This window comes from Felis catus, chromosome D2 (assembly GCF_018350175.1).
Source record: "Felis catus isolate Fca126 chromosome D2, F.catus_Fca126_mat1.0, whole genome shotgun sequence".
Taxonomy (NCBI): Eukaryota; Metazoa; Chordata; class Mammalia; order Carnivora; family Felidae; genus Felis; species Felis catus.
Window position 1 is genome coordinate 14283162 of NC_058378.1, and position 19484 is coordinate 14302645.

At 41.4% G+C, this 19484-nt stretch overlaps 1 protein-coding gene and 1 pseudogene across 5 annotated transcripts in view; one reads left to right on the forward strand and one right to left on the reverse strand.

The window, feature by feature from the left end:
• The window catches only part of LOC101082948 (cytochrome c oxidase assembly factor 6 homolog), a 60555-nt gene that overhangs the window by 6596 nt on the left and 34475 nt on the right, over positions 1-19484 (reverse strand). For 2 of the 5 annotated variants that reach the window (XM_006937773.3, XM_019813063.3), the window contains exon 1: positions 93-261. In XM_006937773.3, coding sequence (XP_006937835.3) covers positions 93-151 — 59 coding nt within the window. In that variant the 5' untranslated portion in view covers positions 152-261. The other 3 variants (XM_045039931.1, XM_045039932.1, XM_003993905.6) reach the window with 3 other exon arrangements.
• Positions 12984-13881, forward strand: LOC101083208 (annotated as a pseudogene).

Consider the following 19484-nt stretch of genomic DNA (forward strand, 5'->3'; position numbering starts at 1 on the left):
GAGGAGCCCGAGGAGCGCGGAGTCGGTGACCGCCGCGTCCTCGTTCCACGCTCGCTCGCCCGCCCGGACCCAACCGCGCCCTGAACTCTCACCCGCCCAGAACCAGGTTCCCTTCGGCACCGACGGCGGGGTGGGGGGAGGCAGGGGTCATGGAGCCCAACAAACTGGGGGAAGAAGGCGCGGTGCCGAGTCCTGGCGCCGGAGGGTCGCCTCGCCCGCTGGGGCTCGAGCGGCGTTAGAACACCCCAACCTGAGAAAGCAACTCACGCGGTGAATCCGCCCTCCAGCTTGGAATGACCCTTATGGGATCCCGTTCACGGTTCGAGGAAGGCGGGACTTCCGGCTCCGCTCTCTCGTATTGCAGCTACTTCCTTCCGGATCTCCGGTGTTGTGGGAGGCGGTGCCTAGGGGTGTGGAGGTGGAGGCTGGGTGTGACTCTGTCACCACTTAGAGAGACCTGAACCTTATTGGTGTGTAAAGTCTCTCCCCGCCACAGCTTTGAAAAGTTGTGAGGAACTGTATCAATGGCTATGTATATTTCCTCCAGCGCCGCCTGGAAGGCTTGACTCGCCAGCCCTGCGGGAGAAGGCAGTTTGGGGTGGAAATTTGCCCCTGAGGGATAAGAGCTAGACAAAGTGTTACAGATGAAAAGCCTGACTCATCGCTTCCTAGAGAGAGATGTGTAGAGAGACAGAGATGGAGATGATAGAGGGAGAGAGAGAGAGAGAGAGAGAGAGATGGGGAGGGGAGGTGGGGGAGAGGAAAGAGGGGAAGAGAGATGGGTAGAGAGGGAAAGGGACACGACCCAGAGACTTGGCAAAAAAGTGCATCAAGCTGCGAACCCTAGGCTTTGAGCTCCTAGCCCCCTGGTTGAGATTTCATCCTGGTACATTTCTCAACATCACCAGCTTGCCTTGAACCCTTGAGGCTTGCTTCTGTGCAAAGAAAATGTTGGTATTTGGAGACATCTAGTGAAAGAATGTGAAAGCAAAGTGCCGTTCGGCTGAGATGTGATAGTTAAAATGTGAGCCTGATTATAGTTTACAGATAGGATCTGTGGACTGGGATATAAAATTTGTGGAAAGGTAGCACAAATTGGTCAGGAGAATGAAGAAAATCAGTATCTGTAATATTGATTTAGTCTTGTGGCTTTTTACTCCCCAAATGCCAAGGTATTTTAAAACAGAATGAAAAGAGCTGCTCCAGATATTTCAAAAGTATGCTTTTTCGGGGCGCCTGGGTGACACAGTCGGTTAAGCGTCCGACTTCAGCCAGGTCACGATCTCGCGGTCCCTGAGTTCGAGCCCCACGTCGGGCTCTGGGCTGATGGCTCGGAGCCTGGAGCCTGTTTCCCTCTCTCTCTGCCCCTCCCCCGTTCATGCTCTGTCTCTCTCTGTCCCAAAAATAAATAAACGTTGAAAAAAAAATTTAAAAAAAAGTATGCTTTTTCTAATAGATAAACAAGTTAATATCTCTGAGCGGAATCTTTAAAAGCACGTTTATGGATAAAGATCAGTCAGTCGTCTGCTGTCTGGTTCTCTTAACGTATTCCACCTGCATCATCTAATCCTGTTCTGAAGTGCTTCTAAAACTCATCAACAATGTACAGTTCTGCATTCGATGCAGGTGTTTGATATTTTCCAAATTAAATACATGCAGATTTTCAGGGCAGCCATGTGAAGCTAAGTACTACCAAACATATGTTCTACGATATGGGAAGTATTTCTGTAATAGTTAATGGACTCAGATGATAGTGGAATGCTTTATCTTCACCGCAGCCACTCATTTCTTTTACACTGTGTCTATCGAAGATAGTTTATATAAAGATAATATCTTCTACGTATGACTGATGAAATATAAAAAGGATGAAAAGAAAAAAAGAACGGGTCTTGGATGACGTGTGAGTTGAGAAAAAAATACATTTAAATTTTTAAAAAATTTAAGGTTATTTGTACTTAATAATAAATATATAAAAGTGAAACTTGACTGAATTACGAAGAAAAAAATATATAGTCCTATTAGGTTATTTTAATAAGCCTTTCTCAGTGATTTTTAAGACAAGTAAAAGAAAAGTCAATAAGGATTTAGAAAATTTGAATAACATGATTAACAAACTTGACTTAATGAATATACACTGAACACAACCAAAATCAGAATGTACATTTTTTCCAAAGTAAACATGGCATGATTCCCAAATCAACCACATACTCAGCTGTAAAGCAACTGTCATCAAATTTTAAAGATTGAAATCATTTGGTACGTGTTTCTTGACCATGACACAATTAGGCTAGAAATCACTAAAGAGCTATAACAAGTCCAGGGGCAGCTGGGTGGCTCAGTCAGTTAAGCATCCGACTTCGGCTCAGGTCATGATCTCACGGTTTGTGAGTTCCAGCCCCGCATCAGACTCTATGCTGACAGCTCAGAGCCTGGAGCCTTCTTCAGATTCTGTGTCTCCCTCTCTCTCTGCCCCTCCCCTACTTGCACTCTGTCTCTCTCTCCCTCAAAATTAAATAAATATGAAAAAAAATTTTTTAAAGAACTGTAACAAGTCCATATAAAACCTAGTTAAATAAAGAGTCACAATGGTAATTAGAAAATATTTTGAGCTGAACAATAAAATACAACAGCAATGCCTGTGGAGTGAGGCTAAAACAGAACTTAGAGGAAAATTTGTAGCCTTAAGTATATTAGGAAAAAGGCTAAAAGGTTTTTAGCGAAACACCCCTTTTCAAGAAGTTAGAAAAAGGAGAGAAAATTTAAAGAAAGTAAAAGGACAAAAAATTAAAGGACAAATAATTTTAAGAGCAGGAATAAATGAAATGGGAAACAAAAGTAGTGTGCTAGAGGCAGTTGGTACTGACCCAGGAGAGCAAATTGTGCACACCTCTCCCCAACTCCATGGTCACTAACATCAAGTTAGTGGTTTGAAATTGCCCATGATGGTAGTATTCACACAATAAAAGACTAATAAAATTGACAAACATCTGAGAGTATTGAACAATAAAAGAAGGGATGTTAACCGGTATCAGTAATGAAAACTATAGACATCCAAAAAGTTAGGACATCTTATAAACAATTTAATGCAAATAAAATTTAGATAAATGCACAAATTCAAGCAAAACACAGCTGGCTGACTCAAGAGTGGAAAATATGAATCTGCCTAAACCGTAATTTGAATCAGTAGTAAAAAATTTTCACACACAAATTCCAGGTCCACAGCTCCACCAGTAAGTTCCTCTAAGCTCTGAAATAATTACATTCTTCCTGTATGAGGCTACCATAACTTTTGTGCTAATTACAAAATCCCCCACTTCTGAAACACCAAAGTATTTGGAACTCATTAGGTGAAAATGTGACTTAGTGACATGAGGCTCTTTATAGTCCTATATAGGCTCTTTATGTACTTAGGTGATTACATGTTTTGCTGCAGAAATAGTAATGTTTGAATATTGGTTATTGACTATAGGTGCTCTCCCAGTTCCTGCTGAGAGTGTTACATAAATAATATATATTGTATTTTCCACAGTACCTTTCCAATGTCCAAAAAGTCTGTATTCCAAAACACATCCAGCTCCAAGAATTTCAGATAAAATGCATAGGCCTGTATGGAAGAATGTTTTTATGACTTAGGGGTCAAGAAGTATTTTTAGCCATAAAGGAAAAGATCAATAAATTTGTATTAAAATGAAGAATTTTTGTTTACCAAACAATACCATAAAGCAAGTGGAACAGACAAAACCACGGTGTGGGAGAAGTTTGTAAAACAAAGAATTGGTGCCCAGCATATATAAAGAACACTTAGAAATCAATAAGAAAGAGACAATGTAGTTTTTAAAATAGGCCAAAGCTTACATAAGCACAGAACGCAAGAGGAAATACACATGACCGATAAAATAAAATACCCATATCCTTGTTAGTAACCACGGACTTGAACTTTCAAATCACAATGCAATGCTGTTAGACACCAACCAGACCAAAGAGCGATTAATTAGAGAATCTGACAGTAACAAGTTTAAGAAGAATGAAGCAAGAAGGATCCTCATACACAGACGGTTATATAAATCGATGCCATCACTTTGGACAACAGTGTGGCGTCATCTAGTGAAGTTCAAGATACACATTCACTATGGCTCAGCACTTCTACAGACTGACTTCTACACGCACATGTCTGTTCTAGCTAGAGACCATATACAACCTAAACTTATATCAACAATAGAATGGATAAAGCATGGTATAGTCATACTATGAAACATGATGCAGCAATGAGAGGAGCATTTATAGTCCACTTACAATAACAGGATGTATCTCGTATTGAGAAGCAAGTCAACCAAAGAATAGATACCGTGTATTTCCACTTACCTAAGGTTCAAAAACTGGCAAAACTGAGCTATGTTTGGGACACATAGACGAGTAGTAAAACTATTAGCAAAAGGAAGAGGTGAACAGGGGCCTTCTGAGGGGCTGACAAAGTTTTATTTCTGGACTTGGGTGCTTGCTTTCTAATTATTCTTTTTTTTTTTTTCAACGTTTATTTATTTTTTGGGACAGAGAGAGACAGAGCATGAACGGGGGAGGGGCAGAGAGAGAGGGAGACACAGAATCGAAAACAGGCTCCAGGCTCTGAGCCATCAGCCCAGAGCCTGACACGGGGCTCGAACTCACGGACCGCGAGATCGTGACCTGGCTGAAGTCGGACGCTTAACCGACTGCGCCACCCAGGCGCCCCACTAATTATTCTTTAAATGGTACAAGCATGTTTTATTCACTCTTCTGTATGAATGATATATGCCACAATTTTTAGTTTTTATTTCTTAATTTTTAAAAATATTTAGTTTTGAGAGATAGAGACAGAGTGTGAGCAGGCGAGGTGTAGAGAAAGAGGGAGACACAGAATCTGAAGCAGGCTCCAGGTTCTGAGCTGTCAACACAGAGTCCGACGCAGGGCTCGATCCCACAACCGTGAGTTCGTGACCTGAGCCGATATCGAGAGTCAGACACTGAAGTGACTGAGCACCACCCTCCCCCAGGTGCCCCCAGTCAGGAAAGTATTACTAAAGAGGTTCAATGAACTAAAGTAATGGTCCCCACCCTTACCTCCAAGGCGGTCCGTGGTTCACCAACGGAGAAAGCCCGATTTATCCAACAGAGCACAAAACAACTAGGAAAAAGACATTTTGAGAGGCTGACAAGCCAGAAATGACACAGGGTAAGAACTGCAAAAGCCAGACTCGCCTTATAAAATCTGGAAGGCTGTGGGCAAGGAAGAGAACGGGGCTGCCAAAAGATGATTTCACATGTGTTGTCCTGCCACGAAGGGAGTGTCGTCTCCCCGCGTGTATGGAGGAGAGAGGGGGCGAAGAGAGGTCCGCGTGAACAGGTGGAAGAGAGCTGTGCTGGCTGTTGCCATCCAGAGGAAACTTCGTGTGGGTGTATCTCTAGTCTGAGCTAAGCCGATCCCCAAAGCACGGCTGGGCAGGGCCAGACAGACCCCGGAGCACGGAAAGTGTATGTGTTGTTTCTCTGTTGCTGCCCACAGACTTTTATTTATAATCTGCACTGTTGTACCAACCAGTGTCACGGACACCTACGCAGGCACACAAACAGGAGAAAGCCTCCCTTGACTGGAGTGTTGCTGCAGAGATCCTTGTGAATTTCCCGGATCTCTGCGCCAGCCCCTTTGTGTAGTTCACAAAGCCCCGTGAACTACAGATCTGCTCTCCAAGGTGCTGGCCTTCTTCCTTCTTCATTTTCTCCTGTGCTTGCATTTTCTTTGCTCTGTTTTCCTTGGCGAGCTGATTCACTCTTATCAGAAAGACCTGTTGAGCCTACAGTTTCGTCCTAAGGGAACCTCTGTGCCACTTTTCTCTTTCCAAGTCCCTCCTGGACATCCCCACTTGTATGTCCTTCCATTAGTCCAGTAAACTCAAAACTGGACCCATGGTGTCTTCTCTCCAGAACAGTTTTTCCCTTTTCATTGGTTCCACAAGTCTTTTGTCTGCCAGTCAGGGACCTATGAATCCTCTGTCATGCTTCCTGCTCTGTACTCACACAGCCAGTTTATTTCATAGACATTAGGCACCTGCTCAGTGCCAGGCACAGTGCCAGGCTGTGAGGGGAAAAGATGAACGAGGACAGGTCTCAGCCCTCGAGAAGCTCAGTCTAGTGGGGGACGGGGGGCACGTTGTCCTCTAACACACGGGAGTGAGAGCTATGGTAGAGGCATGCCTGTGCCCAGGACAGTGGGAGCTCACATAGGAGTTCTCCCAAAGCGATCCAGAAGGGAAATATAGGTTGTAGTAGAGGCAGCAAAGTGTAGATTCTGGAGCCAAGATGGCTTGAATCCTGCCTCCCCCGAAGACAAGCTGTGTGACCTTGGGCAGGTTACTGGAACTTTGCCTATGTTGGTTTCCTCAACGGAGAACGTGAATGGTAATCACACTTACCCTAGGTTTCTTGTAAACGTTAAATGAAATCATCCCGGCAATGCACTCAGAACAGTGCCCGACACACAAAAGGATTTCACTCGTCTGCTTATTCTGTGTGTGCCAGGCGCTGGTCTAGGGGCTTGCGAGACATCAGGGAACGATACAGATGAGCACTCCTGCCCTCGTGGAATGTGCATTCTAACAGGGAGACAACGAACAACAAACATAAAAAAGAAATTTTATAGGTAGTATTATAGAGAAGGATTACAGGACAAAGAAAAAGCTAAGTGTAAGTTATTAATGTTGTATTTGAGAGGTCACTTGGCCTTGGACTTCAAGGAAGAGAAGTCCTTTGAAGAGAATACCATGTTTCACCAAATCAAAGATGCATTCATTATAAATAATTTGCACCGTTATTTTATGTTCCACTAAGAAAAGAAAAAGCATTCCCAATTAAACCGTCATGCAATTCCTTTTTCTTAACTAGGGTTCTAATCTTAAATTTAGTAAACTTATTTAGGCATATTTATGTATGAATTTTTAAAAATCATATCACATACACACATAAGAAGGAAAACAAAAGCAGAAATTGACTAAGCTATTGTATTCCTAAAGCTTCTTTATATTTAGAGCTCTAGTCCCTGGAGTCCCTCTCTGACCCAGTCACCAATGTGTTTTTCCACCAATCTCACCACCTATGCTTTTAAGCACTTTGAGCAAGTCCTCATCCTCTCCCCTTCCCTTCTCTTGGTTCTTAAAAGTTTTTTTTGTGTGTGTGTTTGCTGTTTTTTTTAGAGAGAGAGAATGGGGGAGGGACAGAAAGAAAGGAGAGAGAGAGAATCTTAAGCTGATTCTCTCTGGGGAAGCCTCCCAACAGGGGGCTCAAGCTCACGACTGTGAGATCATGACTTGAGCAGAAGTCAAGACTCAGACACTTAACCCACTGAGCCACCCAGGCCCCCCGCCTCCCTTGGCTGTGAAAACTTTTCAGAGCCTCAAAAGGGTGATGAACAATGCTGCCCGCTTTGTAAGTAGGTATAAGGCGCCCAGTTTTCATTCCTATTTTGGGGATGTTGCTCAACAAGTTGGAGTTGCCCTCTGCCCACCCCCTTCCCTTAACATTTTGATTGGTAGAGGTTAAGAGCGCCCCCTTCAGATCTCCTAGATTTTCGTCTAAGCCACGGACACCGCAAGTTTGGATGGCTAAGGGTAGGCAGTCGGTGAAGACTATATTTTATAACTGGGATCTGAGGACTCTACTGTCAACTGTAGGACACATCCAAGTGTCCAAGAGGCAGAAATGCGGGAACAAAAATGGGGGTATTAGAGTCCATGAAATACTGCAGTAATAACGTGGTGATCTCTTTTCTGAGCATTTGCTCTTTGTCAGGCACTGGGCTAAACATTTCATAATTATGATCCCTCTATAATTTAATCTCTCTATAAGCACCCCCTGAAGTAGGCGTTCCATTATCCCCCTTTTATAGGGCTGCAATTTTACAGTTTCTAGTAGCCGCATTAACACAGTACAATAGGAAGAGATGAAACAAATTGCAGTAATATATTTCCTTTAACCCAATATATTTAAAATATTATCATTTTATCCTGTAATTAATCAGGTAGTTTAATTTTCTTTCATACTAAGTCTTTTTTTTTTTATTTGAGAGAGAGAGAGCACGAGCAGGGGAGGGGCAGAGGGAGAGAGAATCTCAAGCAGGCTCCACGCTCAGCACAGAGCCTGACATGGGGCTCAAACCCACAACCCTGGGATCATGACCTGAGCTGAAATCAAGAGTCAGATGCTCAACGGAGCCACCCAGGTGCCCTTCATACTAAGTCTTCTAAATCTAGCATGTATTTTAGCTTAAACACATCTTTAAAAAAAATTTTTTTTTGATGTTTATTTATTTTTGAGAGAGAGACAGAGCATAGCTGAGGGAGGGGCAGAGAGAGAGAGAGGGAGACACAGAATCCCAAGCAGGCTCCAGGCTCTGAGCCATCAGCACAGAGCCCAACGCGGGGCTCAAACTCATGACTGTGAGATCATGACCGAGCCGAAGTCGGACGCTTAACCGACTGAGCCACCCAGGCGCCCATTAACTTAAACACATCTTAACTTGGACTAGTCACATTTCAAATGCCCTATAGCCACACACGGCCAGCAGCTGGACAGCAAAGTTACAGACGGCAGGTGTAAATTGTAAGACTCACATTAAGTATGGGGCAGAGTACAAACTCCAACTCGGATCTTGACAAAAGGTTGTGCTTCTGGCCTGCCTCCTACAGGAGAGAAGAACCTTCTAGGCAGAGCAGGAGGGGATGCAAATGTTCAGAGTTGGGGCAAAGCAGGTCTCTTAAAATTGTAAATGGCTGGCTTTGGCTGGGACATCAGATATGAGGTCCCCTCCTTCACTGGAGCCCATCTCAACTCTTTCTGGCCCAAATTCTGACCCTTTCGGTCACCCACTCACATATCAGCAGACATCTCTTCAACCGTGCCACCGGTCTGGGGTTGCTTCAGTGACGCAGATGTAGTCCTGGCCTCAGGTTGCCTCCCTGATGCCCTTCTCCTCCCCGCTCAGCAGCCTATCCCATACATTCTGCCAGACTTAGCTGACAGACATCCTTCCAGAAGCCTGGGGGATAGGACACCACATTCATTTTGTGCTGTCAGTTAACCCTCGCCACTCCTTTCACGTCTGTCCTTTGATCCTCCCAGCTCTACCCAGAGCAGGGGTTGATTAGCTCCCGATTATACCGCATGGCACAGAGACCTTGCCACTGCCCGCAGAAGGCACTTAGGAGCACACTTGCCACTTGCACGCAAGACAGGAAACAAGTAGCCGAAAGAGGACTTGCATTGCTTAGTACAGGATGTCCCTCGCTTGATCCACAAACACTTCCTCAAGGTCTCAGATACCAAGCCTGACCTACGGGGAAGCAGAGCGGAGTCCTTACCTTTCCTTTGTTCCTAGTTTGGAGGTGGGAGTCAGTCATGAAATCCACAAGCCACAAGGTGATCAATGCAAATACCGAGCTACGAGCTACGGGCCAAGTGCTGGGAGCGCAAAGGACAGAGGGACACATCCTTCCCGGCAGAGCTGGGGACCTTCGCTGAGGACGTGAACTTTGAGCTCAAAGTGTGCATGGACATTTTCCAGATATGAATGGGAAAGAGGGCATTTGCAACAGAGAGACCCACACGTGAAAGGCCCGGAATTGTCTGTCAAAGGGATTTACGGACCGTCTTATGGTTCTTCAAACTCCCTAAGCACTTCCCTGCTTTAGAGCCCTTGTGCCGGCTGGCCCCTGGAGTCCCTCTGCCTGCAACATTTCCTCCCAACCACCTGTTTTCCTCCAAGTCTTTGCTCACTAGATCCTATCAGATCTCCCCAAATGGAAATCTGCGCCCACCTCCTTCATTCCATTGTCCCATACCAGTATGAACATTCCATTCTTGCTGCATTAAGATCTCAAATGAATCCATGGGTGTTTGTAATATTTATAGCCTCTGTGGGGTAAATCCATCACTCTATCTACTATATATGTATACATGTATCTATTTATATATCTATGAATCTATTATCTATTATCTAAGCTTACACTATGTTGTTCACTCAAACCCCATGCATTTCTTTTTTTTTTTTTTTTTCAACGTTTATTTATTTTTGGGACAGAGAGAGACAGAGCATGAACGGGGGAGGGGCAGAGAGAGAGAGGGAGACACAGAATCGGAAACAGGCTCCAGGCTCTGAGCCATCAGCCCAGAGCCTGACACAGGGCTCGAACTCACGGACCGCGAGATCGTGACCTGGCTGAAGTCGGACGCTTAACCGACTGTGCCACCCAGGCGCCCCAATATATATGTATACATGTATCTATTTATATATCTATGAATCTATTATCTATTATCTAAGCTTACACTATGTTGTTCACTCAAACCCCATGCATTTCTGTTGTTATGAATTATTTGTTGATTCCTTGGAGAAGTATATTAAAGTATGTCACTATAATTATGTATTTATCTATTTCTCTTTTTTGTATTCCTAAACCATTTTAATAGCTCACAGTTGTCTTGTTAGGTGTATAGAATTCTATATTCCACCAATATGAAGTCCCTATTTACTTGTTTAATATTTCTGGCCTTGAATGATATTACATCATCTGATATTATCTCATCTTTCTTTTTTGTGGCATTTCCTCGGTACATATATTGTTCAATCCTTTATTTTTACCTTTTTTCCCTATGATTTTGTGTTCATTTTACCTACTATGCACAGCCTACAGTGACATTTTAAAATCTCATCTGAGAATCTGTTTTTAAATGGGTGATTGCAATATGTTTTCATTCACAAGGATTATGAATATGTTGCACATTATTGCAGCCTATCCTGACCTGTTTCTAGGAAATTGGAACAAATGGGAGCCCGTGTTCATATGGCTAGTAAAGATTATGAATCAAGCTGAAAACAAAATATGTTCTATCCTTTACCTTGATAAATATGGCTTCATCATGGCAACATTACACAATACATTTAAAGGTATACTTTTTATATGACTAAAAGTTGCAAAAAGTCAAAGATGGATGAATTAAAATCTTGCGTATCTGCGAGTCCTATTGGTGGGTATCTGTTCAGACTGCTATAAGAAAACGCCACAGACTAGGTGGCTTATAGACTACAGAAATCATTTCTCACAGTTGTGGAGGCTGGAAGTCTGAGGTCAGGGTGCCTGCAGGGTCAGGTAAGGGGCCTCTTCCAGGTCAGACTTCTCCTGTATCCCCACATGGCAGAAGGAGCTAGGAGCTCTGTGGGATCTCTTTTATAAGGGCACGAATAGTATTCAGGAAGGCTCCTCCCTTGTGACCTAATCACCTCCCAAAGGCCCCACCTCCTGAGGGGTTAGGATTTCAACATATGAATGGGGGGGGGGGAGGACAAAAATATTTAGACCGTAGCAATGGGTTAGTGGTATTTAACTAACTCATACAAAAGTATATATTTATTTTACAAAATGCATTTTCTTGCCTTCATTTCAACAAAATTATGTTGCTAAATAAGTATTTTCATGAGAGATAAAGGAGGATGGCAGAGGAGAATCCTGAGCTCACCTCATCCCACAGACACACCGAGCTAACAGCCACATTTGTGCAACAAACTCTGGAAATGACCCAAAGACCCAACAGACTGGAAGGTGTGTTAAGACCTTCCACGGTGAATCGTGGAGATGAGTCCACATTGAAAAGGGTAGCAGGGGAGAAGCAGCTGGGGGAACCAAACCCCAGGTGAGAGACCACAAGCCGAGAGAGCAGAGGGTCAGACCCCACATCGGCACCCTAGGCACTGGCGATCTGCTCTGGGAAGGTGAGTCCCCATAACTTCTGGCTTTGAAAACCAGTGGGTCTTATCTCTGGGTACTTTAAAAATCAGCAGGCTTAACTCGAAAAGAGTCAGAGTGAGGTAGGAAATGGAATCTATGTCCTTAAAGAGCCAGCATATGTAACCACCTGGCCTGAAACACAGCACTGAAGCAGCAACTTGAAAAGCACCTGGGGTATACGTATACATGAAGACCTATTTACTAATCTCAAAGCACGTGCTGGAGGGGCAGGGGTTGTTAGGGGACTTCTCCAAGAACAAAAATGCTGGTAGGTGCCTTTTCTCTTCCCCTCCCCCAGCCTAGGTAGCAAGATGCTGGTGGGAACCAGCCCTAACACTCTCCACCTATATTCCCAGCAACATGTGACCTATCCCTGGATTCCCCTGAGGACCCTTCCCAGCCAACCCACCCAATCATCCATCCAAAGCAGCCCCTGCAGGGACTAGTGCTACTCCAAAGTCTGAGGGAGAGGGGGAGATAACCTCACACCCCAGTGCATCTGCTATTCCAGCAGCTAAGCCTTTTAGCAGGCCATGCAGGGAGAGAGCCCTGCTGTTGGTACAGCTGCAGCTGCAACAGAAAGGCCAATTGCAACCACTTAGCACAACTCTGACCCCACCGACTGAGGAGTTCACAGAGGCCTCAGATATGCCTCTCTATAGTGCCCGGACCAGACCCTGCCCAAGGGGCCCAGAGAAGGCAAAGCAAGTATTCCAGAAGATTAGGCTGAAGGCAAGTGGAGCCCAGGCACAACAGTAGAATGCATGCAGAGCATATAGGAGGCCCTCTGGAGCATCTGGTTCTGGTGACTACGGGGCATTGTGCTCAGGGAACCACAGTACCTCTTTTATACAAGGCCACTACTTTCAAGACCAAGAGACAAAGCTGGCCTCCCTAATACAGAGAATCACACAGAGAGTTAGACAAAATGAGGATATGGAGGAATATGTCCCAAATGAAAGAGCAGGACAAAATCACAGCAAACAGCTAAGTGAAAGGAAGATAAGCAATATGTCTAATAAAGAATTCAAAGTGATGATCATAAAGACACTTACTGGACTTGAGAAGAGTGGAGTTCTTTGACTTCAACAAAGAGATAGAAAACATAAAACAGAACAAGTCAGAGATGAAGAATTCAATAACCAGGCAGTTGCCTCCCTCCTCTTTCCTTTCAGCATGACAGATGCTGCTATATCCTTCATTGCCAAGGACTTCCTGGTGGGTGAATTGGCCGTGGCCATCTCTAAGACCACGATACTTCCCATCAAGCAGGTCAAGCTGCTGCTGCAGGTGCAGCATGCCAGTAGGCAAATCACCACAGATAAGCAATACAAGGGCACTATAGACTGCATGGCTCATATCCCTAAGGAGCAGGCAGCCCTTTTCTGGTGTGGTAACTTGGCCAATGTCATCAGATCCTTTCCTACCCAGGCTCTCAACTTTGCCTTCAAAGATAAACACAAGCATACCTTCCTGGGTGGTGTGGACAAGAGAACCCAGTTTTGGTGCTACTTTGCAGGGAATCTGGCATCAGGTAGTGCTGCTGGGGTTATATATCCTTGTGTTTTGTGTATCCTCTTAATTTTGCCCATATACGTTTAGCAGCTGATGTGGCAAAGCTGGAGCTAAAGGGGAATTCAGAGGCCTCAGTGGCTGCCTGGTTAAGATCTACAAATCTCATGGGATTAAGGGCCTGTGCCAAGCATTTAGTGTGTCTTTGTAGGGTATTATCACCTACCAAGTTGTCTACTTCGGTATCTATGACACTGCAAAGGGAATGCTTCCAGATCCCAACAATACTCACATCTTCATCAGCTGGATGATCACACATTCTGTCACAGTGGCTGCTGGGTTGACATTCTATCTGTTTGACACTGTTCGCCGTCATATGATGATGTAGTCAGGGTGCAAATGAACTGACATCATGTATGCAGGCTCACTTGACTGCTGGAGGAAGATTGCTTAGGATGAAGGAGCCAAAGCTTTTGTCAACTGTGCACAGTCCAATGTTCTCAGAGACATAGGTGGTGCTTTTGTGCTGGTCTTCTATGATGAAATCAATAAGTTCACATAGGTTATTAACTAGATTATCCCCCGTGTGAACAGGCATGCAATATTATATATCTTGAGCATTCTTGACAGATTGTTGGCTATTTATCAATAGCAACTATTTACTGGTTGAAATGGGAGGGAATGATATTCATCTGACCAGTTTTCTCTTAAAGCCATTTCCATGATGATGGAACTCCATTACAGTTTTTATTTCAGTCACTCCTGATAAATAAACTTGAAGAAGTAAAAAAATATCTGAAATTAAAAAAAAGAATTCAATAACAAAAATAAGAAAAAACACTGGAGGGAATCAATAGCAGATTAGAGGAGGCAGAAGAATGGATCAGTGATCTGGAAGACAGGTTAATGGAAAGCAACCAAGCTGAACAGCAAAAAGAAAAAAAAAAGAATAATAATAAATGAGAATAGGTTAAGGGAAGTCAGCAACATCATCAGGCACAATAACATTCACATTAAAAGGATCCCAGAAAGAGAAGAGAAAGAGAAGGGGGGAAGAAAACTTATCTGAAGAAATAATATCTGAAAACTTCCCTAATCTAGGGAAGGAAACAGATATTTAGATCCAGGAACCATAGAGAGCCCCTACCAATATTAATCCAGGGAGTTCTATACCAGCACACATGATAATTAAAATGGCAAAAAGTAATGATAAAGAGAGAATTCTTAAAGCAGCAAGAGAAAAGAAAATAGTTACATACAAAAGAAATCCCATAAGGATATCAGCTGATTTTTCAGCAGAAACTTTGCAGGCCAGAAGGAATGACATAATATATCCCAAGTGCTAAAAGGAAAAAAACCTACAACCAAGAATCCTCTACCCAGGAAGGTTATCATTCAGAATAGAAGGAGAGATAAAGAGTTTCCCAGACAAACAAAAATTAAGGGAATTCATGACCACTAAGCCAGCCTTACAAGAAATGTTAGAAAACTGATTTGAAAGAAAAGACCATAACTAGAAGAACATTAATGAAAGTTTAAAAATTCATAGGTAAAAGCAAACAATAAATAAAGGTAGTAGATTAATCACATATAAAGCCAGTATGAAGGTTACAACACAAATGTAGTAAAATCAATTATATCTACAAAAATCAATCAAGGGATACATAAAATAAAAAGAGGTAAAACATGCCATCTTATACATAAATGTGAAGGTCGGTTAAATTTTAGTGCTTTTAGGATGTGTTCAAAATTAAGTAATCATCAACTTAATATAGACTGCTATACACATAAGATGTTATATATGAACCTAATCGTAACCACACATTAAAAATCTGTAATTGATATGCAAAATATAAAGAGAAATGATTCCAAATATAACACTAAATAAAGCCATCAAATAAGAGAAGAAAGCAAGATAAAAAGGAACAGAGAACTACAAAAACAACTGGAAAACAACTAACAAAATGTCAGTATATATATATATCTATCAACAATTACCTTAAATGCAAATGGACTAAATGTTCTAATAAAGAAACACAGGGTGACTCAGCTATGTGATGCTTAGAAGACACTCGCTTTACACCTAAAGACATGTACAGACTGAAAATGAAGGGCTGGAAATGGCCCTTCCACTCTGCAAATGGAAGAAAAAAAGAAGCTGGGGTAATAATACTTACATTAGACAAAAGACTTTAAAACAAAGACTGCAGTAAGAGACAAAGGGCACTACATAGTGATAAAAGGAAAAATTCGACAAGATGATATAACAATTGTAAATATCTATACACCCAACATAGAAGCACCTTAACACGTAAAACAATTATTAACAGACATAAAGGAGAAACTAACAATAATAGTAGAGGAGTTTAACACCTCACTTACATCAATGGATAGATTATCCAGCCAGAAAATCAACAAGGAAACAATGGCTTTTAATGATACATTAAATCAGATGGACCTAGCAGATACATACAAAACACTTTATCCAAAACAGAATACAGATTCTTTACATTTTCATACAAAACATTCTCCAAAATAGATCACATGTTAGGCCACAAAAAAGTCTCAATAAACTTGAGAAAACTGAAATCACATCAAGTTTCTTTTCTGACCACACCCACATGAAACTAGGAATCAATTATAAGAAAAAAAATCTGGAAAGAACACAAATACTTGGAAGATAAACAATATGCTAGTAAACAATGAATGGGTCAACCAAGAAATCAAAGAGGAAATTTTAAAATATGTGGCAACAAATAAAAATGAAAACACAATGGTCCAAAGTCTTTGGGATGCATCAAAAGCAGTTCTAAGAGGGAGGTATATAGCAACACAGGCCTACCTCAAGAAATAAGAAAAATCTCAAATAAATAAACTAATATTACAACTAAAAGAGCTAGCAAAAGAACAAGTCCAAAGCTAGCAAAAAGAAGAAAATAATAAAGATTAGAGCAGAAATAAGTGAAATACAGGTTAAAAACCAACAGAAAGGATCTATGAAACCATGACTTGGTTCTTTGAAAAGAGTGACAAAAGTGATAAACTTTTAGCCAAACTTATCAAGAAAAAGAGAGAGAGGACTCAAATAAGTAAAGTAAATATAAAAGAAATGAAAATAAAGTAAAATAAATGAAAAAGGTGCAGTAACCAGCAATATCACAAAAATAAAAGGGATTATAAGGCAGTACCACAAACAATTATATGCCACAAATTGGACAACCTAGAAGAAATGGATAAACTCCTAGAAACACAACCTTCCAAGACTGAATCAAGAAGAAACAGCAAATCTGAACAGACTTATTACTAGTAATGAAATTGAATTGGCAAAAAAAAAAAAATCCCAACAAATAGAAGTCTAGGACTAGATGGCTTCATAGGTGAATTCTACCAAATATTTAAAGAAGAGTTAATACCTATCCTTCTCGAACCATTCCAAAAAATAAAAGAGGAAGGAAAACTTCCAAATCCATTGTATGAGGTCAGCATTACCCTGATACCAAAACTATAAAGACACTTAAAAACAAAACAAAAAACAAAAAACAATTACAGGTTAAATATCCCTGATGAACATAGATGCAAAAATCCCCAACAAAATATTAGCAAGCTGAATTCAACAATACATTAAAAAGATTCACCATGATCAAGTGGGATTTATTCCAAGAATGCAAGAATAGTTAAATATCCTCAAATTAATCAACAGGCTACACCACATTAACAGAATGAAAGATAAAACCCATATGATCATCTCGATAGATGCAGAAAAAGCATTTGACAAAATTCAACATCTGTTCATGATAAAAACTCTCAAGTAAGTGAATTTAGAGAAAACATATCTCAACATCATATATGACAAAGCCACAGCTAGCATCATTCTCAACTGTGAAAAGCTGAATGTTTTTCCTCTAAGATCAGGACCAATACAAGGATATGACTCTCACCACTTTTATTCAACACAGTACTGAAGGCCTAGAGCAAAATAGAGAGCTCAGCAATAAACCCACAATTATATGGTCAATTAATCTATGACAAAGGAGGCAAGAATATACAATGAGGAAAAGGCAGCCTCTTCAATGAATGGTGTTGGGAAAACTGGATAGCCACAAAAGAATGAAACTGGACCACTTTCTTGCACCATACACAAAAAATAAATTCATAATGAATTAAAGACCTACATGTGAGACCTGAAACCATAAGAAAAATCCTAGAAGCAAATATTGGCAATAATCTTTTAGACATTAGCCTTAGCAACATTTTTCTGATATGTCTCCTCAGGCAAAGGAAATAAAAGCTAAACTAAAATATTGGAATTAAATCAAACTAAAAAGGATTTGCATAGCAAAGGAAACCATCAACAAAATGAAAAGGCAACCTACTGAGTGGCAGAAGATATTTTCTTTTTTTTTTTTTAAAGAAGCACTTCTTTTAAAGTTTATTTACTTATTTTGAGAGAGAGAGAGAGAGAGAGAGAGAGAGAGAACCACAGACAGAATCCCAAGCAGGCCCTGCACTGGCAGCACAGAGCCTAATGCAGGGCTCAAATTCATGAACTGTGAGATCAAGACCTGAGCAGAGATCAAGAGTCAGATGCTTACTTAACTGACTGAGCCAACCCAAGAAGATATTTTAAGATCACGTATATGATAAAGGGTTAATATTCAATATACAAACAACTCAGACAACTCAACACCAAAAGATCCTGAAATAATCCAGTTTAAAATGGGCCAAAGACCTGAATACTCATTTTTCCAAAGAAGACATATAGATGACCAACAGATATGTGAAAAGATGCCCAACATCACTAACCATCGGGGAAATGCAAAACAAAATCACAGAAAAATATCAGCTCAAACCAGTCAGACTGGCTATTATCAAAAAGGCAAGAAATAACAAGCATTGGCAAGGATGTGGGAAACGAACTCTCATGTGCTACGGGTGGGAATGTACAGGGTGCAGCCACTATGGAAACCCGTATGGAGTTTCCTCAAAAAAAATTAAAAAATAGAAATACCATATGATCCACTGCTTCCACTGCTGGATATTTACCAAAGAAACCAAAATCACTAATTTGAAAAGATATACGCACCCTCACCTTTATTGCAGCATTATTTACAATAGACAAGATAGGGAGCAAACTAAAGTCTACTGATAGAAGAATGGATAAAGAAGATGTGCACGCACGCACACACACACACACACACACACACACACACACACACACACACACACTGGAATATTACTCAGCCATAAAAAAGAATGAAATCTTGCCATGTGTGACAACATGGATGGGCCTACAGGGTTTTATGCTAAGTGAAAATAGTCAGGTTAGAGAAAGGCAAATCCCATATGATTTCACTCATGTGGGGAATTTAAAAAAAAAAACAAATGAATAATCAAACAAAACTGGAAATAGACTCAAATACAATGAACTAGTGATTGCCAGAGAAGAGGGGGAGGGGGGGATGGGCAAAATAGGTGAAGGGATTAAGAGATACAAACCTCCAGTAATAAAACACACAAGGCACAGGGGTGAAAAGTATGGCACAGGGAAGGCCGTCGCTAATATAGTAATCACTTTGTATGGCGACAGATGGTAAGGACGTTATAAATGGTAAGTTTGTGTGGTGACAGGTGATGGGGATGGTGTAAATATAGAATTATCCAATCACTATCTCAGACATCTGAAACAACTATACTTCAATGTTAAAAAGTAAACGTAATTTACTCAAAATGTACAAAATTTAAATACCCATTTGCAACAATGTAGATTGAAATCCACGTAAAGAACTGAAAATTAAAATTATTTTTAAGTACATTCATAGTAAAGTTATCCTAAAATACTCAAACTTATCTATTAAAGTTGAAAAGGCGAAGCAAATGATAATCAATGGCTATGAAACAAAAAAACTGTCATGAAAAGAGTTACATTGTATTTAATTTCCCAAAAATTTAAATATTTATCAAAAAAACTTTTTAGTGTTTATTTTTTTTTAATTTTTTTCAACATTTATTTATTTTTGGGACAGAGAGAGACAGAGCATGAACGGGGGAGGAGCAGAGAGAGAGGGAGACACAGAATCGGAAACAGGCTCTAGGCTCCGAGCCATCAGCCCAGAGCCCGACGCGGGGCTTGAACTCATGGACCACGAGATCGTGACCTGGCTGAAG